This window comes from Malaclemys terrapin, chromosome 2, assembly GCF_027887155.1.
Source record: "Malaclemys terrapin pileata isolate rMalTer1 chromosome 2, rMalTer1.hap1, whole genome shotgun sequence".
NCBI lineage: Eukaryota > Metazoa > Chordata > Testudines > Emydidae > Malaclemys > Malaclemys terrapin.
The window spans coordinates 47,750,611-47,777,987 of record NC_071506.1 but is presented as its reverse complement, the minus strand read 5'-3'; the positions used below and the strand labels follow the sequence as shown (position 1 = coordinate 47,777,987).

Sequence of the window (27,377 nt, the reverse complement as noted above, 5' to 3'; positions counted from 1 at the left end):
GAAGAAGGCAGTGATCAGATACAGGCCTGGATGAGTTGTTTGATATTGTGACTAGAGTTAGGCAAAGGTGTGTGTTATTAACAAGCTTTTTTGCTTTAGTAATAAATGGGGTGATGAAGCGAGCAACTAAAGACATTGTGGACAGTGCAAAATGGATTAGCTGAGATGAGTCACTGGACTTGACTTTACCAACAACATTGCTCTATAAGTATGCTACGGAATGGAATTACTGTGTTTACAGAGGTAGACCAGGAAGCAGCAAAAACTGGATTGAAAGTAAATGCAGAGAGAACCAACGTGAAGGTAGGAGGTTGGGCAACAGATGCAAAGTTGTACGTGGATGGAAAAGAAATCTAACAGAATTTTGCTATCCGGGGAGTGTGGTGACATTTGAAAGTGGCTGTGATTAAAGATTTTCCTATGAGATTAGGAAAAGCAAACACCACTTTTGGAAGGATGAATAACATCTGGTCAAACAGAGGTCTCCACATCAAACTAAAGGTCAGATCATACCATTTGATTGTAGTGTGCTCAGTACAATACAGCGCAGAGACTAGCCAATGATAGTAGCTAACAAAAAGAGATTGGAGGCTGCTCATCACAGATGGCTCAGGAAGATAATACACACATCACGGAAAGACATAAAAACAAATGTAAGAGTAAGGGAGCTCACAGAGCAGAACATGTTAGAAAATATCATAAAAGAGAATGCTCAGGCATCTGGGACATGTACTCCATGTATCAATGATGGGAGACACGCTAAGGAGTATCTGAGGGAGGAAAGTGAAAGTGAGGAAGGCCAAAGGAAGAACTGATGGGAGATAGTATTGGAGGATATTGAATGTGCTGGCTTCAACTGGAAAGAAGTACCACAACTAGGGAGTGACTGTAAGCAATGGGGGAATTGGACTGGCCAATGTGTCAGTGGCACAGGAGGTACTCAGGTCTAAAGTAATTTACTGGGGACAGAAATTTGCTCTTATCAGTGCTTGAATTGAGACTGAGGTGGGTGGGAATAGTTAGATTAGCATACTGAGTGCAGGTGAAGTTATCCAAAGTGCATGATACATGAGAAATTTCATTTGTGGTGGCGTGCTGATGGTTGTCATAGAATTACATGAGATAACAGTAATATATTCAGGTTCTTATATTATGTCATTACCATGGTATCTGAGGGCCTAATAGAGAATTGTAATATAATAGGCTTGGAATGATTAGATTTTAACAGTAAACATCAATTTCATTGTACACACACAAACCAACAAAAATATTTCCACTGATATTTGGAATTTACAGAGCAAAATAGCTGTTTGAAAGCTTAGTTTGATTTAAGGTTATTTACTTTGTCAACATCACATTTTAAACTATACAATCCATGTTATAAAGCTTTAATTCTTTTGAATCTAAATGTCTACTGTCATTAAATAAATAATGGCTGACCCCCCGCATAATTTCCCACAACTGTGAAATATAAATAAAAATAGGAAAAAAAGCTTTAAAACCATACTTTTGTGCAATTGTGACAATTGAAATTGATACAAATAAAAAATGCTTATAGAAACATCCAATCTATCAACATTAAAATTAAAAATTAAATTCTGCCAAGCCTAAATACAGGACACAGCAGCGCAAAGTTATTATCAGATGTTAAGAAGAAAAATAAATGATCTTTTATAGAAATTACTTACTTAGCATCATCATCTTTCCTACTGTTGGGCTGTTGACTCTGTTCCTGTATTGTTCCAGTTGGTTCTGCTGACTTTGCCTTTCCTGGAGCTGTGTCTGCATCTGAAACAGAGAGTAATATTTAAAGCACTATTTTAGAACAGCTAATGAAAAAGGGCATCTTAGATGCTATTGCTACTTTTATGGACAACTCCACAAGTTACATTTGGAGGCCTCAGTTTTCTGAACAACTCCCTGCATAGATTTGATTTAATACCAGTGGCACCAAAAAGGTTGATGATGAGCGTATGCTGTGGAAGAGGTGTATAATTGGAGTTTATCAGTATAGATTTGTTGGCAGCTCTCAAAACAACAATGATCAGTTCAAACAACTAGAACTTGTGCAGTATTCTAGGATGGTTTGTATATATGACCATCAGATCATATAGTTTGAAACATCCAGGATGGTAAAACGAAGAGAAAATTCCGCCTGACTTCTTTGCTTTATGGTTCACATTAGGGAAAATTCATACGAAAGCATTTTGTTCTTAATTTAATCTTCTCTTGCCTTAGTCTGCACAAAAGACCGGCCTGTCTCCAAAATGTCACCTAAAAATGTGTACGTGTAGAGCAGGGGTCGGCAACATTCGGCACGTGGCTCGCCAGGGAAAGCACCTGGCAGGTTCAGCCGGTCGCGGCCCCCACTGGCCGTGGTTCACCGTCCCGGGCCAATGGGGGCGGCAGGAAGCGGCATGGGCCGAGGGATGTGCTGGCCTTGGCTTCCCGCCGCGCCCATTGGCCTGGAACGGCGAACCGCGGCCAGTGAGGGCTGCGATTGGCCGAACCTGCCGCGTCAGCAGGTAAATAAACTGGCCCGGCCCGCCAGGTGCTTACCCTGGCGAGCCGTGTGCCGAACATTGCCGACCCCTGATGTAGAGCTTTTTGGCTTTTAAAGAAAAACGGAACTTACAATTTACTTAGTTTTAAAAGGAAATTGGAGCTAAAATTTGCTTTTATGTATGCATATTGTAAGTCCCCCTGACCTTTATCCTATGTAATTCCTTTCTCTAATTAGTCTTAGTTGATATTTAAATGTTCATACTGAAAAATCATCTGTCAATGGGCACAATCCCAGCCTTAATAAATACTGTAACTGTAATATGATATGGAAAAAGCCTGGCAGCTAGATCATAACAAATCTGGAGCCTTTCTTGTGTATATACTGTGTTTCAATTTTAAGATGCAAGGGAGTTGAGGAGAAAAAGTCAATCCACACATAATCTTTAGATAAAATAAGATTAGTTTTATGATTAACGTTAATCTCTGTGTACAAGAGTTGATGTTCATCAGTATGGCTTCTCAGAGGTGCACAGCCATTCACTGCAGTGAACTGTTCAGTTGCCAAGTCACAAAGCCATTGTTTGCTATAGCATTTGAAAAGAAGCCCTAATGAAGGAAAGCAGGCCAGTTTGGTGACTATAAAAACACCAACTGAACTAGACCACAGTGTGACATTAATTGATCAGCAAACCTCATCTTAACAGGAGAGGAGACTGGGATACCACAGCTGTACACAAGGCAGCTTAATTTAATAGATAATTTTAAAACCTACATTCACAGTTTAACAAGCAGGGAGAAAAACAATGCATTAATTCTAAAGGTAAAAGAAGTTACTCTCTGAGCTGCTACCTATGGTTCTCTTAGGCCCAGATCCACAAAGGCATTTAGGTATCTCAGTCTCAGTTTTATACGCCACTGTGATCCACCCCCACCACCCCAGCTGCTGCCTCAGCCTGCAGACATCTAAACTCACTTGACAACTAAACTTTTGCTGTAAAAGCTCTGTAGGCACCTCAATTTTTGCATCAGGGCATGCATGCATGCTACTGCCTCACTCTAGGCATCCAAATGCCTAAGCCTCAGCATGATCCCAAACCAGGGGAATATAAGTGTTCATCTGCCTTTCTTGTCTGCAGGGCCTGATCAGAAGCTGCCTAACTCCACACATAATCCCTGGAGAAGAGGACGACCTCCTTTTTATAATCCTATGGTTATTGTACTCACTCAGGCTCTGGAAGACCCTAGTTCAAATCCTGCTGGTATTCCCCACCTCTCAGGTAAGTACCCTAACCACTGGGGTACTCTGATATAGGAATCTCTCAGTATCTCTTGTTGAAGCTGTTCCTCTTTAACTGGGCCAGAGAGAGAATCAGTCTATAATCTAGTGGTTAGGGCACTAACTAGAGAGCTGGGAAACCCCTCTTCAAGTCTCTTCTCCTCAGGCAGAGTGAAGAACTGAACTGAGATCTCATGCATTCTGGGTAAGTCCACTAACCTGTGGGCTAAAGGCAGGTCCTGCTCCCTGTGGCTGTTTTGTGTGGAGTTAGGCTGGCACCTAACTTCTCATAAGAAATAACGTAGTCACTAAACTGTTCCCTTCCAGGAGAAAGTTCCCGGCTGTGAATTACAAGCTGAAACAGGCATCTCCCTGCAGCCTGAATTTAGAGGCTGAATTCTGTGAACACTCCTTTCCGCAGCGGTTAGCTCAGGCAGCACCCTACCTAGCATGTTTGCTTTTGTGGATGTTTTTAGGGACCAGATTTTTAAAGGTATTTAGGCACCTAGTAGAATTTTCAAAAGCACCTAGATGCCTACAACTCAGGGCCGGCTCCAGGCACCAGCGCAGCAAGCAGGTGCTTGGGGCAGCCAAGGGGAAGGGGTAGCACGTCCGGCTGTTTGGCGGCAATTCGGCGGCTGGTCCCTCAGCCCCTTTCGGAGGGAACGACCTGCCACCGATGTGCCGCCGATCGCGATCACAGCTTTCCCCCCAGCCCCCCACTGCCACTTGGGGTGGCAAAAACCCTGGAGCCGGCCCTGATACAACTCATTAATTTCAATGGGTGTTAGGTGCCTAGATGCCTTTGAAAATTCTACTCGGTTTCTAAATAATTTTTTAAAAATCTGGCCCTAGATGCTATTTCTCCCCATGCATTGTATAGGGAGCTTAGGTGTCTAACTCAGGCTTTGTGGATCCCATTAGTGTCAGTGATTTTTTCTAGGCACCAAAACATCCCTTTGTGGATCTAGGCCTCAGTTACAAGTCTTCCTGTGAATGCTGAAGAACTGGTGGGCCAGGGGACTGAAGTGTATCTTCCCCCATACAGAGGCATAACTTACATGCAACAAAGCTCAGAAAAAGTAAGAAACAAATTGGAATAAACCAAAGCTATCTAACTGAAATTCAGAGATTCCCAGGCCAGAAAGGACCATTGTGATCATCTAATCTTACCTCCTGTATAATACAGGTTATAGAACTTCCCCAAAATAATTCCCAGAGCAGATCTTTTAGAAAACATCCAACCAGGATTTAAAATTTGTCAGTGATGGAGAATCCACCATGACCCTTTGTAAATTGTTCCAATGGTTAGTTACTCTCACTGTTAAAAACTTACACCTGTTTTCCAGTCTGAATTTCCCTTCCAGCCATTGGATTGTTATATCTTTCTCTGCTAGATTGGAGAGCCTGTTATTAAATATTCATTCCCCAAGAAGGTAATAATAGACTATAACTTAACTCAACCCTTAACGTTCTCTTTGTTAAGCTAAATAGATAGATTCAAAGAGCTCAATCACTATAAGGCAGGTTTTCTAACCCTTTAATTTAATTTAATGGAAAATAGCTAATTTGTCAAAGAAAATTGACATTTCCCACAGAAATTTCCCTTAAAAAATCAAAAATCTGAAAATTTTAGCCAGTTAACAAAATCCTGAAATTTTGATGAATGCTTCCCATTCCCTTTTTGTGTGAAGGAGGGGGGTGGGTAGGTTGAGCCGTGGGGAAATGGACATTTCCAAAACAGCTCTATTGAATAGTTTTGGTTTGGTCTCCTAAAACAAACAGAAAAACTGTTTGTATGGATTAATGTTTAGAACTTTTGCCTCTGGACATGAGGCCAAGTATTTCCAGAGCAAGTGAACTTATGACATTAGGATATAATGTCTATACTGTACTCCACTTCAAGGGTTGCGTCTTGCACTATTAAAGGTGCTGTCATTGGGACTATCTGTTAAACCCAAGGTTCTTTCTGCTCATGTCTTGCGGAAATTCCAGACAGATACTAATAACCCCATATATGCCATCATGTACCAGCAATGCCCCTCTGCAGTGTACATTGGCCAAACCGGACAGTCCCTCCGCAAAAGAATAAATGGACACAAATCGGACATCAGGAATGGTAACATACATAAGCCAGTAAGTGAACACTTCAATCTCCCTGGTCATTCTATTACAGATTTAAAAGTCACTATCATTGAACAAAAAAACTTCAGAAACAGACTCCAAAGGGAAACAGCAGAACTAAAATTCATTTGCGAATGTAACACCATTAATCTGGGCTTGAATAGGGATTGGGAGTGGCTGGCTCATTACAGAAGCAGCTTTTCCTCTCCTGGAATTGACACCTCCTCATCTATTAGTGGGAGTGGACTACATCCACCCTGATTGAATTGGCCCTGTCAACACTGGTTCTCCACTTGCGAAGTAACTCCCTTCTCTCCATGTGTCAGTACATAATGCCTGCATCTGTAACTTTCACTCTATGCATCTGAAGAAGTGAGGTTTTTACCCACGAAAGCTTATGCCCAAATAAATCTGTTAGTCTTTAAGGTGCCACCAGACTCCTTGTTGTTTTAATAAACCCATGATACTTCTTGCAAGGAGGTAGAAATAACCCTAGTAACCTAGTCACCATTCCTCTCTCCAATAAAATTTAACAAAATCAGCTGCCAGATAAGCTATATGTTCATCCCTTTCCCAGTCCCTGGTGCTCAAGGTAGGCCAGGACTGAGTGCACTAGACTCTCTGTATTCCCAGTTCTCTTTCGATAGGGTTGCCAGGTGTCTTGTTTTTGACCGGAAAGCCCACTCGAAAAGGGACCCTGGCAGCTCTGGTCAGCACCGCTGACTGGACCATTAAAAGTCTGGTTGGTGTGTGGCTGTCAGGCTCCCTACCTGGCTCCGCGTGGCTCCCTGGAAGTGGCAACATGTCCCTCAGCTCCTAGGTGGAGGGATGGCCACGGGGTCTCCTTGAGCTACCCGAGGGGAGTGCCACACAGAGACTGCACCCTGAAACTCCTCCTGCACCACTGCCCCAGCCCTGAGGCCCCTCCCGCACCCAAACTCTCTCCTGGCGCCCATACCCCAAAACCCCTCCTGCACCCCAATCCCCTGACCCAGCTTGGAACCCCTTCCTGCACTCCAAATCCCTCAGACCCAGTCTGGAGCCCCCTCCTGCACCTCAAACCTTTCATGCCCAGCCCCACCCCGGAGCCTGCACCCCCAACTGGAGCCCTCACCCCCCCAACCCAACCCCCTGACCCAGCCCAGATCTCCTTCCCGCACCCTCAACCCCTCGTTTCTGGCCCCATCCAGAGCCCACATTCCCTGTCCAGAGCCCCTACCTCTCCCACACCCCAACCCCCTGCCTCAGCCTGGAGGTGTGCAATTAGAAAGTTGGCAACCCTATCTATTGGCCATGCAAAAAGGGCTACATTAGAGCTGCCACAGGCCTGCTCTCACTTACAGTAGGGGGCCAGATAAATCTGTGACTGCCCCAGAATACAGGAAACATAAAGGTATCTTAAAAGTGAGCTCAGGAATGGAAGAACTCAGAATCAGACCCTTAATGTCCCTGGTTGAGTGTCAGCTGTTGCTGAGTGAGTTAATAGAAGCTGCATTTGTAGGGCTCTGTGTTTGTCACGGAGGTCACGGATTCCATGACTTTCCACAACCTCCGTGACTTCTGCAGTGGCTAGTGCAGCTGACCCCAGGGATGCCTAAGCAGCTGGCTCTGGGGCCAGCTGTTTAGGTGGCTCCAGGGTCAGCCACACCGGCCGCTGCTGCAGCAGTCCCCCAGATGCCCCCCCAGCAGCGGTCCCCAGGGGTGCCCCCCTCAACAGTGTCCCCCCCCCAGAATTTAGTCAGAGGTATTTAGAGTATAAGATGGATAGGTCTCAAGACGTGAATTTGTGTTTATTGCCCATGACCTGCCCTTGACTTTTCCTAAAAATATCCCTGACTAAATTGTAGCTTTAGTCATTTGCCTCCAAATGTCACTGTATTGCTAATAACTAACATCACTCTGTAAAGGCCTATGAAACACTGTGGGTGTGAAAGGTGTAATATTAAAACCAAACCCTACCCTGTGTTTGTGTATCTAAGGTACACACCTGGCAGGATGGAGGTGGAAGTCTAAACTGAGTGCTATAGTCCCCCATGGCAGCTCCCAGAGGGAAGGGTGTGTTAGAAAGGGTCTGATATAAGATCTCTGGGCTGCATGGTCCCTGAGCCCTATATTGCGCAATGTGGGGGGTATGCCTCAATGTTTCTTCTACCTCTGGCATGGATTAGGAGTCTGGCTTCCTGCCAGAGTCCCAGGGCAGGTCTGGGAGCAGAGAGAAGGCATTGCCTTCATACCCACCCTCTGGTTTGTATGACCCAGGGTCGTGATGTCCAGGTCAAGTCTTCACTGGAGTGGCCCTGCCTAGTAGGTTGGGGAGTGTTTCCTCACTGGTTGATTAGTTTAATAAAGTTGTGGCCTCTGCCTTCAACTATGTTCTGGAGTGTGTATCTCATTGAGTTCATGGTTAATGATCCTGCATCATCTTCTGCTAGCTAAATAAATAGGCACACATGGAACCAAATTCTTCCCCCATTCACACCAGTGTAATCCCATTGACTTCCATGAAATTACTCGTTTAATTGAGCAGAAAATTTGGCCCTTAAAATACACAGATTTTTCTTTCAGACTAAAAAGAAAATATTGCTGCTTTTTAAACCTCTCCTACCTAGTAATGGCATCTTTAGAACAGGCATGATCCATGTTATCGGGGCTTTGTGGGGAAGCTTGGTCTGCCTCTACCTATTCTGTGGCGAGAGGCCTCCAGGGCTCTCAGCCTGACTCTTCTCATGAATAACAAATTCAAACAAAAAATTATGAAGGAAAATATTTGTTTTTCACCCCCAATATTTGAGTCTGAGCCTCCCCAACCCCCAAACAAAAAAACAGCTTCATAGAGATAACTAGAAAGAAGGTGGAATGTGGCCAAGAAGTTTACATGACAGACCATGAATTGCAATATATTCTTGAATTTAGGTCTCCTAGATAACTTTTACTGACTGCTTTTATCTAAGGGAAATAATTACTAACTTCCAATCTGTGTTAAATAAGATGAGCAAGGCTCCCTGACACAGGGCCACCTGCTATTTGCCACCCAAGTAGGCACTGGTTTTATTAGTAAGCATTTGGCCAAAGTGCAGCTGCAGATTCCATGATGATAATGGCATTTATTTGTTCTCTTCCCCTATTTTTACTCCTCCAGTGGAGATGATGCTGACCAACTGTTGCAGGAACCAGCTAGAACAGCCAAAAGATCTCCCCACATAAGTGCAGCATGAGAAGCTTCTTTGATACTACCCTGTTTCTCTTTCATACACTTTCCTAAAACATTTTTTATCTGACTCTACATTTCACTGCTTTGGAAAGCAAAGGAATGTCTACTTTGTCAGCCTTTCCCTTCCCTTTGATTTTTTTGGTCACCTTTGCAATTTTGCCAAACACCAGGGTTCAAAAATCATGTCTTAAAAGTCATGAGTTTTTTAAAATGATACATTATAGATTCTTTTTATTTGCTTTCTGTTTCATGAGCTTTCAGGATTCACATTTTCCAGTTTTTTTTCCTCTGCAACCAAAAGGGCTAAAAATGTAGGTTTTTTTTTTTAAATGAAAGCTAAAATCTCACATAATGACATGACTCCAGGAGCTGGGGCTTAAATAGAAGCACAAAATATTGTGATACTAGTCATAAAATTAAAAATTGGCAACACTTTGTCTTTAGTTTAAACTTTTCAGATAAGGACTATTTTTACGTATCACACTAAAGCCCTGTTCCTGTTTAGAGCTCTTAGGCACTATCATAATACTATCAATAATAAGTCCCGCTCTTGGGGACTGCCATTGTTTTCAGTGGTGGTTTCAGACATAGGCAAACTCTTTGGGCGCCACGTTGCAAGGGGCATCATTGCTATCACAACCTCTTCAACTCTTTCCTTAGGTATTCACTCCTGAATACAAACAATGCCTGGCAAATGGGGAGTGCTCCATCAAATGGTACTGCCCCTGCGGGGGGCATAGTTGTCTCACTCGAAGGCCTGGTCCCAGGCAATGGGAACAGGTTGAGTAGGAGCTTGGGCCACCGGCCCTACAAATCTTTGCACTAACTGGTTGCTCTGAGGGTAGCAGGTGGAGGGGGAAGAGTGGGGGAAGAGTGAGGGATGGGCCAGGCAGGCCAGCTGGCCAGGAATATTATCATGCTCATTTCATCTTCAGAGCACAGGAGGAGGTAGAAGCAGCAGGAATTTGAGTTCTAAGTAGGGAAAAAAGGTTCAGATTCGCAAAGGTGTTGAGGTGTGGTGCCTCTCAGCCTTTCAGTTCCTATCCCTGAGGCACCAGTTGCCTAGTGGAATCCTCAGCCCAATGCTAGGTGCTCAGGTTCCTTATACCACTCATGGGGAGAGTTAGGTACCTAAGAAAAGGATCCTTGGAAGCCAGCAAGTTGAGCAGCGGGCGGCCTAAGCTAGCCAGGAGTGAAATGCTGAGGAGAGGGTGGCGAGATGAGGGGTTTAGGTGCTAAGCAGCTGACCTGATATGCCTGGCTGATGAGTAAAAGGTAGGCACTGCCTCCCTCCCATCCTGACCCCACTCAGGATTCTCAGCCATTAACCTTCTTGTGGAGTTAGGCACCTAAGCCAGATCAGCCGCTATGTCCTAGCAGCTGAAACAGGCTCATGCTCAGTACCTCTCTCCTGTTCACCTAATGTTTCCCTGTGCCCCAGGCTTTATTTTGTGCTGGTGTCAGGGCTGGCTCCGGGCACCAGCCCATCAAGCTTGTGCTTGGGGCGGCACCTGGAGGGGGGTGGTGTGGTGCTTCGGCTCCGGCCGCTGGGGGGAGCGGAGCCCCGGCCGGGCTCTCCGCCCTCCTCCCGGCGCTCTGGCTGCTGGGGAGAGCGGAGCCGCGGCGGGCTTGCCGCCCTCCCCCCGGTGCTCTGGCCGCTGGGGAGAGCGGAGCCCCGGCCGGGCTCTCCGCCATCCTCCCGGCGCTCTGGCCGCCGGGGAAAGTGGAGCCCTGGTGGGCTCGCCGCCCTCCCCCCGGCGCTCCGGCCGCTGGGGAAAGCGGAGCCATGGTGGGCTCGCCGCTCTCCCCCCGGCGCTCCGGCCGGTCGGGGAGAGCGGCCCGCAGCCCGGCTTGGCTCCCTCCCCTGCCGCACTGGGGCGGGGGGAGCAGCAAAAAAGCCAGAGCCGGCCCTGGCTGGTGTGGTGCTGCCCCCTCCACCTGCTCCCAGCCCTCCTGCCACAGGATCTGATAGGTACATAAGAATGGCCATATTGGGTCAGATTAATGGTCCATCTAGTCCGTATCCTGGCTTCTGACAGTGGCCAATGCCACGTGTTTCAGAGGGAATGAACAGAACAAGCAATCATTGAGTTGATCCCCTGTCATCCACTCCCAGCTTCTAGCAAACAGAGGCTAGGGACACACACAGCGCAGGGTTGCATCCCTGTCCATCTTGGTAAAGAGCCATTGATGAACCTATCCTGGATGGGTATCAGGTGTTGGGGTGCTCAGAACATGACTACAGGATTGAGGCTGACTGGGGAGATAAGCATTCTGCTGCCTGGTTTGAGAATCTCACTTCAGGGAGTCTGGGGCTCGAGCTCAGGCTCATTAGCAGTAGGACAGCATCAAAGCTTAGGTGGCTGTGCAAATGCTGACCTGCAGAAGCTTAAACACCTACCGTGGTAGGCAGCAGCTGGTTCTGGAAACGTCAGTGATGCAATGGTGGGCAGAGGCTGACAGGTATGTGAATGCCTTTGAGTGTCCAGGCCAAAGCATCTGGATTTTTTTTAGACAGGCAAAAAATGCTTCTCCCTACCTTTGCAGTCAGATAACTAAGGAATGGCTGATTTTTTTTTTTGCTACTTTCCAAAAAAGTCCAACAATTAGACTGTAAGTTCTTCAGAGTAGGGACTGTCTTCCTATGTGTTTGTACAGCACCTAGCACAGCGAGGCCTCAATCCTGACTGGGGGCCTTTGGGCACCACTACAACACAAATAATAAATAGTAATTCCGAGAAACTTCCGCTGGATGGATAATGTTTTTGAGACAATTATGTGACTAAAAGCAGGGCATTAGAATGGAAGTCAGATTGGGCCAGTTAGGCACATCCCTGGGATGGATGGATTCTGCTTCAGGAAGCACAGTGCTTCTTGTAGCTTCCCAGTGCTCAGAAGGACTCATACTCTGGAATGGTGCAACCTCTTCCCCCTGTATGCCCAGCCAGTTCCACTGCACAGTGCAGGCAAGATTGGAGCTAAGACCTTCCTTGTCCTTTCTCCCACTCTTTGGAATGGTGGGTTCCTAAGGATGTGTGGACACTCATAGGATCAACTCTGCCTGATTTACAATTATTCCTGGTCCTTGTGTGAAAGAACACAGTTGCACAGTTTAGACCCATATAGTCATAGTGCGACATTTCATTTTGAATCAGCTGTATATTACATTTTACTGGCTAATTCTAAAATGTCAACCTGCCTGCTTATATTTTTTTCTTTGGTGGGGAAAAAGGTTGCATCACAAAAAACAAGTACAATAGGTGTTCCATAGATTAATAGATTCTAGGACTGGAAGGGACCTCCAGAGGTCATCGAGTCCAGTCACCTGCCCACATGGCAGGACCAAATACTGTCTAGACCATCCCTGATAGACATTTATCTAACCTACTCTTAAATATCTCCAGAGATGGAGATTCCACAACCTCCCTAGGCAATTTATTCCAGTGTTTAACCACCCTGACAGTTAGGAACTTTTTCCTAATGTCCAACCTAGACCTCCCTTGCTGCAGTTTAAACCTATTGCTTCTTGTTCTATCCTTAGAGGCTAAGGTGAGCCAGTTTTCTCCCTCCTCCTTATGACACCCTTTTAAATACCTGAAAACTGCTATCATGTCCCCTCTCAGTCTTCTCTTTTCCAAACTAAGCAAACCCAATTCTTTCAGCCTTCCTTCATAGGTCATGTTCTCAAGACCTTTAATCATTCTTGTTGCTCTTCTCTGGACCCTTTCCAATTTCTCCACATCTTTTTTAAAATGCGGTGCCCAGAACTGGACACAATACTCCAGCTGAGGCCTAACCAGAGCAGAGTAGAGTGGAAGAATGACTTCTCGTGTCTTGCTCACAACACACCTGTTAATACATCCCAGTGTCATGTTTGCTTTTTTTGCAACAGCATCACATCGTTGACTCATATTTAGTTTGTGGTCCACTATGACCCCTAGATCCCTTTCTGCCGTACTCCTTCCTAGACAGTCTTTTCCCATTCTGTATGTGTGAAACTGATTTTTTCTTCCTAAGTGGAGCACTTTGCATTTGTCTTTGTTAAACTTCATCTTGTTTAACTCAGACCATTTCTCCAATTTGTCCAGATCATTTTGAATTATGACCCTGTCCTCCAAAGCAGTTGCAATCCCTCCCAGTTTGGTATCATCCGTAAACTTAATAAGCGTACTTTCTATGCCAATATCTAAGTCGTTGATGAAGATATTGAACAGAGCCGGTCCCAAAACAGACCCCTGCGGTACCCCACTCGTTATGCCTTTCCAGCAGGATTGGGAACCATTAATAACAACTCTCTGAGTATGGTTATCCAGCCAGTTATGCACCCACCTTATAGTAGCCCCATCTAAATTGTATTTGCCTAGTTTATCGATAAGAATATCATGCGAGACCGTATCAAATGCCTTACTAAAGTCTAGGTATACCACATCCACAGCTTCACCCTTATCCACAAGGCTCGTTATCCTATCAGAGAAAGCTATCAGATTGGTTTGACATGATTTGTTCTTCACAAATCCATGCTGGCTGTTCCCTATCACCTTACCACCTTCCAAGTGTTTGCAGATGATTTCCTTAATTACTTGCTCCATTATCTTCCCTGGCACAGAAGTTAAACTAACTGGTCTGTAGTTTCCTGGGTTGTTTTTATTTCCCTTTTTATAGATAGGCACTATATTTGCCCTTTTCCAGTCTTCTGGAATCTCTCCCGTCTCCCATGATTTTCCAAAGATAATAGCTAGAGGCTCAGATGCCTCCTCTATTAGCTCCTTGAGTATTCTAGGATGCATTTCATCAGGCCCTGGTGACTTGCAGGCATCTAACTTTTCTAAGTGATTTTTAACTTGTTCTTTTTTTATTTTATCTGCTAAACCTACCCCCTTCCCATTAGCATTCACTATGTTAGGCATTCCTTCAGACTTCTCGGTGAAGACTGAAACAAAGAAGTCATTAAGCATCTCTGCCATTTCCAAGTTTCCTGTTACTAGAACAGGAGTACTTGTGGCACCTTAGAGACTAACAAATTTATTAGAGCATAAGCTTTCGTGGACTACAGCCCACTTCTTCGGATGCATCCGCAAAAAGAACAGGAGTACTTGTGGCACCTTAGAGACTAACAAATTTATTAGAGCATAAGCTTTCGTGGACTACAGCCCACTTCTTCGGATGCGAGAAGTGGGCTGTAGTCCACGAAAGCTTATGCTCTAATAAATTTGTTAGTCTCTAAGGTGCCACAAGTACTCCTGTTCTTTTTGCGGATACAGACTAACACGGCTGCTACTCTGTTTCCTGTTACTGTTTCTCCCTCTTCACTAAGCAGTGGGCCTACCCTGTCTTTGGTCTTCCTCTTGCTTCTAATGTATTGATAAAAAGTCTTCTTGTTTCCCTTTATTCCTGTAGCTAGTTTGAGCTCATTTTGTGCCTTCGTTCCATGTTCATTATAAATGTACAAAAATGTGTTTTACCATCATACTGCTACAGACTTTTTTTTTTAAATGAGCATTTTTAATCAACTTTGTTCTTATGCTTATGAAATCATGTCACCCCCAAGGACATCTTACTAAATATATTAAACTCATGCAGTCTGCAAGTTCCAAATTTCTAAACTTTATTACTAACATTAATGTTGGCAGTTTTTACTTAGGAACATTTGTTCTCTTCCAAACCCTCAGTATAAGAAATCTAATTGGACTGAACTGTCTCTCAACAATTGAGGGAAATATAGAAGAGAATGCATAAGAGGGAAAAAGTCCCATATAAAATAAGATGCAAAGATATTTTGAATAGTTACTTCTTTGTTCAGTAAAACATAGTTTTAATGGTTGCCTGGAAAACTAGTGTAGATTTATACCTGATAGTAAAGGCTAAATGTGTTTTTAGTTCCTAGAAAGATTAAAATGTTGGCCAACTGAACTATGCATGGTAACACTTTAAAAGCACAGTTTGAAGTGGAAACTAAATTGCATTGAGGTCAGAGCCTAGCTGCAGGAGGCTGAGTGTTGGCAGATTGCGCAAACTGCTTTCTAAACAGCATTTCCTTTAAACTATAGTTCAGAACACTCAAAGCCAGAGAATTTTTAGCATTCCCACTTTGTGCTAACTGCAGCATATTATGCCTAAATAAGATTTTTAAAACCTTGCCTTGGTATATGACATATAGAGCAGGTTCATAGCAGAGAGGGAGGAAGCATGATCTTGTGGTTAGGTACTAGAGTGGGACTCAGGAGATCGGAGTTCAATTTCCTTCTTTGCCATGGACTTCCTGTGTGACCTTAGGCAAGTCACTTAATTGCTTTGTGTCTCAGTTTATGTACCTCACTTGGGTCATGTGAGGATAAATCCATAAATTCTTGGTAGATGTTTAGATAATATAGGCGTCATAAAACTATCTAGATTCTCTTATAAGTTTGAGGAAGAGGGAGCTAGCTATTAGAAACATTCTGAAAGAATCCTTTCTGGGCATGGTAACCTACACACTTGTATGACTTCCCTGGAGGGGAACTTTGATTCTATGAATGTTTTAACAAATAACCTAGGTGAAGAAGGCGGGTGGAGAAATTAATGTGGCTGAAGTGGAACAATCGGCAAATCAGACAGTCTTCAATGAAGATACTAATTTAATCCTCGTCCTTAGCAGTTATCATTGCTCAGAACAATGTTCCCATTAAAAATGAAGCCTGGTTCCACAACATACACACACAAAAATCTACTCTGAAGAGAGAAGGATAATTTTCTTAGCATTTAGCTTGCCACTGAGGTGAAAAAGAAGAGAGAAATTAAACAACATTTCATAGCAGCAGGAGTGAAAGCAAGTAGATTAAACATAGTCAAGCTCCATGTAATCTTTAATGACAAAACATACATTTTATGGGATCAGAAGGCTGCATTTTAACTGTTGGAAAAATTCAGTGAAGAGTGTAAAGGAAAAGAGGATCAGAAATTAGAATGATATTTAAAAGGCTCTCAGACCCCTTCGCTGAGTTGTATCACATTAGCACTAAAATACTATACTTGCTAAGTATTCTTAGAACATCATCCATATTTTTTAAAGTCCTGGACTTTGATATTCTTTGGGGATACATTTTTTGGATGTGTCCAATTGAATTCGGAGGAGCTAAGTCCATTGTCAAAAGTGTCTAAGTCACTTCAGAGCCAAGTCCCATTGAATGTTAATGGGACTTAAGATCCTAGGTGACTAAGGAACATAAATCCCATTTTCAAAAGCATCCAAGTCACTGAGGTGCTTTTAAAAATTTTACCCTGGGATTTGTGAGCAGAAAGTCTGACTAAAACAAAGGTAAATCCTTTTTGTGCAAACACTAGTTATTCTTCCCTTTCCTTTCTCCTTCAGGGAAGTGTAAGTGCTTTCTGAAAAGCAAGATTCTCTTTAGAAACTAATCACTTGTTGCTCAGAAAACATCAAATTACTGTGGTGGCAGTAAGGTTCATAGATAGGAGAATGGACCTTGATTTTGGAAAAAGAAGTAAGAGTCAAGGATGGTGTGCAGAGCAAGGAAGAGGGGAATGAGCATAGCTGAGAAACCACAGATCTAGACCTAGATAGACTGGTTGGAAGGGTGGGGAGAAGGAGATGGAGTGATGTTGGAGACAAGGTGATAGAGACCGGGAACTCAGCAATATAAAGATCAGAAGGGGAGCAGTTCTCAGTGAAGAAAAAATCAAGGGAGTGGTCACTTTGATGAATGGGAGAATTGATCCAAGGCAGAAGGACAAGTAAGGAGGCAAAGGCTGAAGGCAAAGCCTAAGGGGTAGGTGGAATGTCATCATGGAAGTTGAGGTCACCAAAGATGAAGGTGGAAGATGGAGCGTCATGAGTCAAAATCAAAGACAGTGGAGAGGGCAGAATCAGGTGGATGGTGGATAACGGCATGGGGTGGGGAGAAGACAGGAACTGGGTGGAGTGTTGTTCAAAAATAGAGAAGTGAGGAGGGGCTGGAAAGAGAGGGAAAGGAGAAACCCAGTGCCCCCACAGTATTCCTTTAGTGATTATTTGGGGTGGGCATGTGTAAGAGGTACACAATGAGTGACAGCTGGGAAGACAGCATTAGAGATAGGGATCCAGGTTTTAGTGAGTGCCAGGATATGGAAGAAGCAAGATATGATAGTGTTGGGTTTATCAAAGGTAGATGACTAATCTGATTTTTTTTTATAAGAACTGTTGTTTTTAGACAGAGGAAATGCAGTACATCTAATCATTCTGGGCTTCAGTAAAGCATTTAACACCATACCACATGGGAAATTATTAGTTAAACTGGAGAAGATGGGGATTAGTACAAGAATTGTAAGGTAGGTAAGGAACTAGCTAAAAGGGAGGTGGCATCAATTGGTGCTGGGAGGAGAATTATCAGGTTGGACATTGAAGTGGATTTCCTCATGGACTGGATCTTATTTAAAATTTTCTTTAATGACCTTGGCACAAAATGCAGGAGTGTATTAATGAAATTTGCTGATGACATGAACTTTTATCAATGGAGGCATCGTCAATACAGAGGAGAACTGGAATAGTACACAGGAAGATGTGCATGACCAACAGGACTGGAGTAATAGAAATGTGTAAGGTGATCACATGTAACAAAAATTTCCCCCCGTAAGTATGGAGCTCATCAGCAGGAAACAACAGAGGAGAAAGAACGCATGCATTAGTTGATCATAGGAATACTATAAGCCACCAGTGTAATGCATCCATAAAAGAACCTCACTTAGAATCACATGGGTATCAGGTGAGATATCAGGCAAGGTATTTCCAGTAGAGATAGGGAAGTAGTAATGCCACTGTACAGGATTGTAGTAAGATCTCATCTGGAATACTATGTACAATTCTAGTCACATGTTCAAGAAAGATTAATTCACACTGGAACAGGTACAGAGAAGAGCTACTAGGATGATCAGGGGAATGGAAGTGTCCATCTTACAAGAAGAGATTAAAAGAGCTTGGCATGTTTAGCCTAGTAAAATGAAGCATAAGAAGGGATATGTTGCGCTCTGTGAATACATCAGAGGGGAGTAAACACCAGGGAGGGAGAAGAGCTATTTAAGCTAAAGAACAATGTTGGCACAAGAACTGGCCTTGAATAAATTTAGTCTGGAATTTAGAAGGTTCCTAGCCTAGAATGTTGTCAGCCATGCCCTCACGAGCAAATAAGGGCAGAGTGTCACCAGTCAGTCAGTGAGATATCAGAACAAAGTGAAATGAAGTGAAAGCCCAGCTGCGATATTGTGAATCTTATTTTACCGTGTAATTGTGAAAGTGTTCTTGTGTTTTAAGACTTGAAGAGTGTAAGTAGTGACTAAAAAAGGACAAATGCAATAAAAATAAGGTATTCAAATGTTTAACAAATGGGGCAAGGGAGTGCCAAGGACACTCCTCACCTGGGGTGCCATTTAGTTTAGGGCCAGCCCTGTTCCTAGCCATCAGAAGAGTGAGATTCTGGAACAGCCTGGCAATAGGAGTAGGAGGCAAACAACTAACTAGTTTTAATATGGAGACTAAATTTATTAATGGGATTATATGATGGGGTAGCCTACAATAGCAGGGGACTGGACCGGATGACCCATAATGGACCAATAAGGTCCCTTCCAGTCTTAAGAAGTCATGGATGGAGGTAATGTTTTAAGATATAGAATAAGTATTCCAATGGGAGGAGAAGGAGGGAAGGTCAGAGCTTGGGAATGGGTATGAGGTGAGAGGAGAGGAAGGGTCAGCAGGATTAAGGTGTTGAAGGAGAAGAGTAGAGATGGAGGTAGGAACCAGGCTGGGGCAGAGGTCACTGGAAGAAGAGAGGGAGAAGGTGAGGGAGAGGCATACAGGTTTGTAAATAGTTTTGTGGGAGACATGGAGAAGAAGTGTGGGAGGAGGGAAGAAACTGAAACAGACTCTTGAGTGGAGAGAATGACCAGTGGATAGAGACTAGGCATCAATTATGCTGTGAAACAATCAAAGGTGCTATTGAATAATAGTTCAAAGAACCAGTGAAGCAGTAGTATGGTCAATCAGTTATGGCAGGCAGTAAATATACAAAGCAACAGCAACATGAATCAATAATGCAGAGAATCTGCAATTAGGTGACTCGGAATCAGTTAAGCAGATAAACAGATGTAGAGAATCAGTTAAGGAATGAATCAGTTATTGAGCAGATCAGTTATGCAGAGAATTAATTACAAAGCGAGTCAAACAGGAAGAGAATTGGTTATGGATCAAAAATACAGAGAATTAATTACAGATCAAGTGAGTTATATAGAAGGTAATCAAAGGGATTAGGGTATGGTAATGGATAGTCAATGAGGAAGCTGAATATACCAGGTGTTCTTGAGTGAAGTGAGTAGCCAAGTACTAATGAAAAAGGTTATAAATATGTATCCTGCTGAGTACCCAGCTGTGCTGCAACACTGCGCTGCCCCAGAAGGCACCAGAAGGCAGGGAGGAGATGGTGGCTGGTCCTGGCTGCAGGAGGATGTGCCAATAGATGCAGGAGAGGTCCATCTGACTTGCCTCCAGCCATGCTGAGTCTCTAGAGCCCAGTCAAATTTGTGTTTAAATGCTATTCAGTTGCATGAATGGAATGTGGCCAGAGACTTTGCTTATCTATTTTATTTTGATTGTACCAGAAACCCTGTGTACAAATCAGAAATCCCAGATACGGTTTTCTCTGCTTAACCTTTAACTTTTAGATCTGTTGAGCTGGGTGTAACCCTAGCCCTATCCTGGTAATCATAACTCCCCATGAGTATCTAAATATTCAGTACAGACAACTGTAAAGGGCCAAGCATCTATCCTGTCATTACATGCTTCCCACAGACTTTCTAGACTTTCTACTCTGTCCAACAGCTGTTCCCAGTGACTATGGACCTGTCCCAAATCCTGTTAGAGTTAATAGGAGCCTTTCCATTGACTTCAGTGGGCATTGGATCAGGTCTTGTAGCAGTCTACTACTTACAACTAATGGAGCTACTCCTGTACCTTACGTGGTAGGAACATATGCTTGTGGTACTGAATTGCCCAGGTTTTCTATCTATGTACAGTCATGAGTTCATGACACACACACAATCCCTATTTGCTGTATAAATCAAGGATTGCACAACTAGAGTACCTGTCTGGGGTAAAAATATGCATTTGCAAAACTAAAACATGACTTGAGGCTGGCTGAAAATTTGTCCTTAAGCATCCTCCAGAACATTACGGGAGGGTGGGGGGAGGAGGGCAGCAGCTGAATGTGAACACATTGGATGAAGATATAGTTGCACTGCTGAGCTATAGCAACATGGATAAAATGCATTTTAAGTTGTAGTTCCCTTCTATGCTATCCCTTTATTTATTTTTGACAGGGAAATGGTAACTCAGTACTGTAATGAATAGGGTCTTGCATAAATTCATCTGCAAAAATAAGATCAGCTTTTGGATGGCAAAAGAGGCATTTGCCTGGATCAATATTTCATTTTTTCATGGAATAGCATCTGTGATTTAATGTGGCTAAAGAGCCACATAACATGTTAAATTTTGTTTTTCAATTGTTGCTTACTGCTACGGTCAATGTATGTCAGATTTTGTTTATTAATTCATGGCTTAGTTCTACAGCTATTTCAGAGCAGAATGAGAGCATGGAATTACTCGATTGTTTTTTCCTTCAAATTAAAAAAAAATTGTCATGAAAAGAAGGAATTAGTAACACTGTTTAAGATTACACAAAATGCAAACAGGGATTTTGCATCGTTCCATATTCTGTTCTTCCAGTGATCCTCAATCCTTTCTGGCTGTATGCCCATACGTTCCAGTCCTGGACATCTTTTGAATAGAGTCTGCCAATAATACCAGACTGTGAGGTGGGTCTGTGATATGGGTAAATATCCACTATGCACACCACTAACTTGATTTTTGTGTGAGCTCTACACGTGATTTGAATTCAGAACGGGAAAGGATATCTACCCATTGTGCCATTAGATTAGTTTTTAAATGAAAAATGACCATAAGTACATTTAAGGGATATGCAGAACTCCTTCTCAAATTGAGAAACACAAATGCTTTAAAATGAAGCTACATTGTGCATAAAAGGAATGAGGCTGAAGCCAAGGAGAGAGATATGGAGTGATGAAGTATATGTGAATCATCACTGTAGAGGTATTTATTAAATCCATACGAATAGCGGAGATCATCTAAAGATGGGGCATAAAGGAAGAAAAATGGGGGCTAAGAACACAAGGGGATTGGAGTGGAGGAATAGCTGCCAAAATCTGAAAGGTCAGTGAGATAAAAGGAAAGGAAAGAGAAGACAGTGTCAGTAAAGAATAGAATTTTGTAATGGATTGTTACCAGTTTGAGGTCAATGGGAATTGAAGAGGCTTAACCCCTCACAGGAGGAGCTCAGCACCTGGCAGAACTGGCGACCCTGTGGGGAAAACACTCGATTTTTCAGAGGAACTTTGATACTCAAATGCACATTGTCTGCTGCTCTATACTATCTGAATATTGTTCAGGTACAGTTCTGGTTCAGGTAAATGGAATGTTACTGACCTTGTTGCTTTGGTTCTGGTTGTGCAGTATTATCAGTCTCGCCTTTCTGTGGCTCATTTTTGTTTTTATTTTCATCCTGAAGGAAGCAAACAGAAGAATTTAAGATGTATTTTAGGAAAAAATATGGTTCAGGCATAAAAAAGTGTGAAAATTCATTACTTAACTGCATTTGTCTCTTTTAACAATCTTTACTCCTATAATATTTCTTTTCACTATTGATGTATGCATGATGTATGGGTATATATATGTATCTCACACACACACACACAGCCCCCCCAAATACTAGAACATATATTTATATGCGTACTTGAAGGCATATTATTTTTATATATAATTTTATATATATATATATATATATATATATAAAAGAGAGAGAGAGAGAATGGTCACGTGGTTATGGCCCTACTATAGGACTAGGGAGATCCAGGTTTAATTCAGTTCTCTGCCAGAGATTTCTTAGCTGAACTAGAGCAAGTCACTGAGGGTATGTCTGCACTAAAATTGTCAGGGGTGAATATCAGCTAGAGGAGATGTGTTCTAATCAATCTAGATGTGTTCTAATCAATCAATATAGATGTGGTGGGGATGGGGCTAGCCACCCCAAGTACAATCCTATCTGAAACTACAGGTGTGTACTTGGGGCTGCTTGTGCAGCTGCACTTCTATTTCTAGCACAATAGCTCAATCAGAAATTACACCTTCCAGCTCTGTGCCTCAGTTTCCCCTCTGCAAAATGGGGATACTAGTACTTCCCTACTTCACAGAGGTGTTGTGAGGATAAACACATTAAAGACTGTGAGGCACTCAGATATTTTGGTGACAGGGACCATATAAAATAGATTGTATCCAGGGATAAATATATTTAACACTGAAGTGTTTGTCCAAGGACACAGTTATTATTCAGTTAACAGGAAGTATCTTCATTAACTATGCTGGGCTATTCTACTGCAGTAGGGAAAGTTGGTGGCTGCCCAATGATTCCTGCCCTCATCCGTTTTTTAAAATATGAATCCTTAAGTTTCCTTGCAAGACATCACAAATGTTTACCATCCCAGGCACAAAGCTGACTTGTTCGCTATTTATCACAGTGATTGATGATGAAAAAATTACTGATATTTTACATGATCATCAAAAAATACTAAATTTGGATGAGCAAGAGAGTAGAACTTAAAATAGCTATAGGTAAGGGGTTGGGCTTTTTTTGGGAGGAGGGAGGCAAGAGGGGGGAACAAAAAGCTAGGCACCACAGGGCATATGAAAATGAAAAGGTTTTGTTTTGTTTTGAAAAAGTTAACAACTTTTTACATTCATTTTGGGTTTGTTTTGAGTTTTCGATGAAAGGTTGGATTGGTTCTTATTTTACTCTGAGTGTTTGTTCTTCCCTAACTTTGATCACAGGATCTTTGTATTCTGAAAGTTTGATTCTGAGATCTTGGGAAACAAACAAACATGTACAATTGCAATTCTAGAGAATCTGTGCATTCTCAGGGTAGTGTGGGTGTATAGCAGAACCTGGGAATATTTTGTTTGCTTCTCAGTTGCTAAGTTTAGTTATACAGTCTTTTGCTGTACAGGTTGTTTATTCTGTTTCAGGCTTTTGCTCATGTGAGCCCCGAATACAGTCATGTTAGTTAATACTTGTGCAATGCTCTGAAGATGTAAAATGTTACCCAAATATTATTCACACATTCCATCTTCTTTTACCTTTTACATGGTTTTCCTTTATAGAGTTTGCATGAACAGTATGCTTTGGTCTTTGATTCATCTATCAGCTTGCAACCTGGATCACTCAATGCATCTTTCCAGATGGAGTTGGAAGTCCAGGTTATGGATAGTACTAGGCAGAAGTGTGGACACATCAGAAGATACTTCACCTGTGTGTAGGACTGGTGTGTGTATAGAGTAATTTTGGGTCATTGGTGATAAGGGCTGTGTCACAGGGTGACACCGGCCCTTTAAGAAGAGGCAGTGAGGTCCAATTCACCTGTGACTCATCATCTGCCTCCCAGTTAGGCTTAAAAGAGGGCACGTGGGCCTGAGAGGGGACAGAGATCTGGAGAGTTAGTTGGCTGAGAGCACAGACTGCAGGAACAAGGAAAATGGCAGTTGAGAGCTGCTGGGGAGAGACAGTCTGTAGAGAGCAGAAAACTTTGCAGGCCCGCCCTGGGAAGAGGGAGGAATTGACGGATGTTGGAGGGGCTGGCCTGCTGACCTTCCAGAGCTAGGGAGCCAGTGCAGGATAGCTGAAAAGGGCAAGGCTAGGAGGCCAACAGAAGGGCGAGCTTGCTGACCTTCCTAAGCTAGTGAGTCCACTCAGGGTGGCTGAAAAGGGCTGAGTCTTTGGACTGTGTTTTGAGCAGAAGAGTCATGAGATTGGGCACTCTCAGATGGATGGCTTGGCAAGTGGAGGGTCCCTGGAACAAGGGTGGGAAGGAATTGGGAATTGAGTGCTGGTGGTCTCATGGGTGAGTGACCTGGAAGTGATGTCCCTGGACATCTGTACCTTTACTTGTACAGACTATTGTGTGTGTAAATGAATAAACCATGCTCAGAGATGGGCCTTTGTATCGAACAGTGAAAGAGGCTGTGCTCTTTTTATGGTTGGACTCTGGGGAAACTGAGGCAGATGCACATGGTGTGTCTTGTTGAAGGAGGGTGCTCCAGGTGGGTCCTCTTTATGAGAGGCCATTTAAGTGTGTAGATAGGAAAAAAAGATTTATACTAAGAACAGATGTGCCAGTTGTAATATGCCAGATTATGAGGAAACTCAGTTTCTTGAATGAAAAGTGATAGAATTGATGTGAGTAAACAGAAGAGCAGAAAGTGAAACAAAAAACACATGGGCAATGTTCAAACTCACACAGTTGCTATATACACACCTTCATTTTCTGTAGGTAGTCTTAAGTGTAGAAAGGCAGTAACTGGGTGCTTTCCTTCTTAGTACTCACTCTTAGTATGTATAGACTAGTTCTCTCACCATGAGCATTTTACAATGTCTCATTACTTTTTTTTTAAAATAACTCCCTCTTTGTTTGGTGTGGACTCTGGAATTTTCCCTCTAGCTCCTCCTCCTATCAATCCCAGAGCAGGGTAAGGCTGCCTGCTCTATCTTTAGAGAAATCAGCCTGACCTGTATTGCTGGAAACATCATTAGCGCCTTCCTGCAGTGCAAACCTTTCCCCAGGTAAGTATCAGTCAGAAGAAACTTTTCAGACCTGTTTATAAGAAATCTAGTGGCTACCAATATCAGAAATAGAAAAATGAAGGTGCAACACATACAACCTTGTCCATTCTTCAGGTCAATTAAAGGTGCAGTAGCACTGCTCCTGAAAGCAAAATCAGCTTGGGGGTGGAGGGACACAAAAAACAATCCCTCGGGCAAATCTCAGTATAAAATACAGGTCATTATTATCCACAGCTGCTGGTAATACATATAACTCGGCATGACCACTATCCCAGCAGGATATAAAATAATTGAGTTATCAGGATAATAATAGTGATGGATGCACCTCTACATTTTTATATAAAATTCCTAAAGTGTATTGCCTATCCAAATAGTATATGAATTGGTATGTATTCCTACCAGTTAAGCAGTTCCTGTGGGATCAGAGGGAGGAATATCTAAGAGACTTTGCAATACGTGATACACTCTACAATTTAGGTTCTGTAGGGCCTTTTGTAACTGAACAGTAGAAAATCAGTGGATCAAAGTGGAGAGCTTACGTAATGTGGCACTGGCGGCACATCTGTTGCCAAAAGAGGACTTCCAGAGAGGTGGACTACTACCCTACCCCAAGAGGAAACCAAATGCCAGAATAGAGGAGCAGGCTGCCTCATCAATCCTGAAGATGAGACAAGATACTTGAGGGCTGGGGAGTCTAAGGCAGCTGGGCTGCAGAATATCCTGTGTACCAGATCAGAGTGCCACAGAATTCAGGACTCTTGTCTTACAATTTATACCCAGTTTAAGTGGTGTACACATGGTCTTGGCTATGCTGTATCTTGCCACTTTTGATCAAACACATCCCATTGGGGGGATATATGAGCACAAGTGCAGAACATATGCAGACCTCTCTGAATATGTATTTCTAGCATGTTATTATCAATTAGGGCCCAGGTCCATTGTGCATCCCTGAAACAGAAAATTATTCCACTTTTTAACATGCTTGTGCTGATTGGAGGTCAAGATAAAATACAGGTTGGGCTGATCAAAATTTGCCACTTACCCAGATGGGTACAATTTCAAGAACATTAAATAAATGAACCTCATTTTCCGGATATCCTTCCATCTTTGAACATTCCAGTTAGCGTCCATTTTAGTCAAAACTATGAAGGAGGCCTGCAGGTGCGTCCCCTATAGCAGTGCTACCAGAAGGGATGTCATAGAGATGGTTAACACTGGCAGAGGTGGTGCTAGCTGATTGGGGGCCGTAAGCCAGAATATTTCCCTCCCCCAAACACATACTAAAGCAGTGAATAGGGGGCCCCCCATGAGCTGCTCAGGGCCCTAAGCAATTGATTAATCCGCTTATGCCTAGTGCTGGCTTTCAACACTGGTCAGGTTGTGACCTTGTGGAGGTGACACGGCACATCCTAGAGTGATAAATAATATTGTGGTTTGCCAGTGTTTGGTATACTTGGGCAGACATTTTTATTTGTGGGAGAAAATGAGTTCCCTGAATAGGATTCTTGATGTTAAACAGTCATTTAATTAAAGTAATAAAGGAAGAATTTCCTTTGCTCCCAAAGCAGCAATGAAGATTAAAGGCACTGGACTGTTTGTAAACAATTTGTTTTGCTTTGGTTACCAATATCCCAATGACTTGCCCTGTGAAATTATGAGTTATGGCAAGTTACAGCAAATTCTGGATACTAAAAATCCTCATTTAAAAAAGACAAGTAAATGAATGCTTTTTGGCCTTAGATAGCCTTGAGTTTTTAAATTTTCCATTAATGTATAGTGCACAAGTGAGTTAATACTTTAAACCAATATTTATTCTTTATAATGGAACAAAAAGGTAGCTTTTCTATAGATTTCAACTGGAACTGTTTTTGTAAGACATAGCCAAATGATATATGAAGAACGTTACTAAGTTACTTTGTCTTTCCAAGACCGTATATGGCCCAGTAATCATTCAGAATAGGCCCGTTTGTAAAGCAACTAAATCAGGGTGAGTGACAGTGTGAAGACAATATAAGGAAAACAAGGAGCAAACCAAAAGGCAGCTGTCATTTAGCACAGATGAGGATATTCAGTACAGTAAGCTTCTGGGAAAATCTAAGTTTTGGTTATTGCTACATCTAATTAAATCAGTGATTTCTAAGCACAGACATAATATTAATGGATCTGTGTAAGATTAAATACTCTACCTGCCCTGTGGGTGGAGGCTGTTGGGGTGGTGGGTTAGGAGGGGCCTCTTCATCCTTGGACTTTTCCTCCTCTGGTTTTGGCTTCACTTTGGTGAATCTTGCTTTCAGTTTATTAAACATCTTGCCCATGAGACTGTTTTGATACTTCTGCTGCTCTTTTACTGTCAATAGGGACAGCCCATGGCTTTTCTTGCCACTACTGTTCAAGCCAATTAGACATTTAATCAGGGTTTAGTTCTGGTTAATGCCTTGAAGCAACTCCCTACATGGACAGGCTGTTCCAGTGGCTGCTTTTCTTGCCATTATTACTTTTGTTTTATATCCTAGAATAAGTGACTTCTAGCTTAATCGTTAAAAATTATGCAGAG

General features: G+C 42.8%; 1 protein-coding gene across 1 annotated transcript in view; it reads right to left on the bottom strand.

The window, feature by feature from the left end:
- CNGB3 (cyclic nucleotide gated channel subunit beta 3) overlaps nucleotides 1-27,129 on the bottom strand; it is a 118,473-nt gene extending 91,344 nt beyond the window's left edge. The window contains exons 1-2 of the mRNA XM_054017097.1: nucleotides 27,010-27,129; nucleotides 21,640-21,715 (exon numbers count right to left, since the gene is read on the bottom strand). Coding sequence (XP_053873072.1) covers nucleotides 21,640-21,715; nucleotides 27,010-27,129 — 196 coding nt within the window. The remainder of the gene's footprint in view (nucleotides 1-21,639; nucleotides 21,716-27,009) is intronic.
- Nucleotides 27,130-27,377: the final 248 nt, after the last annotated feature.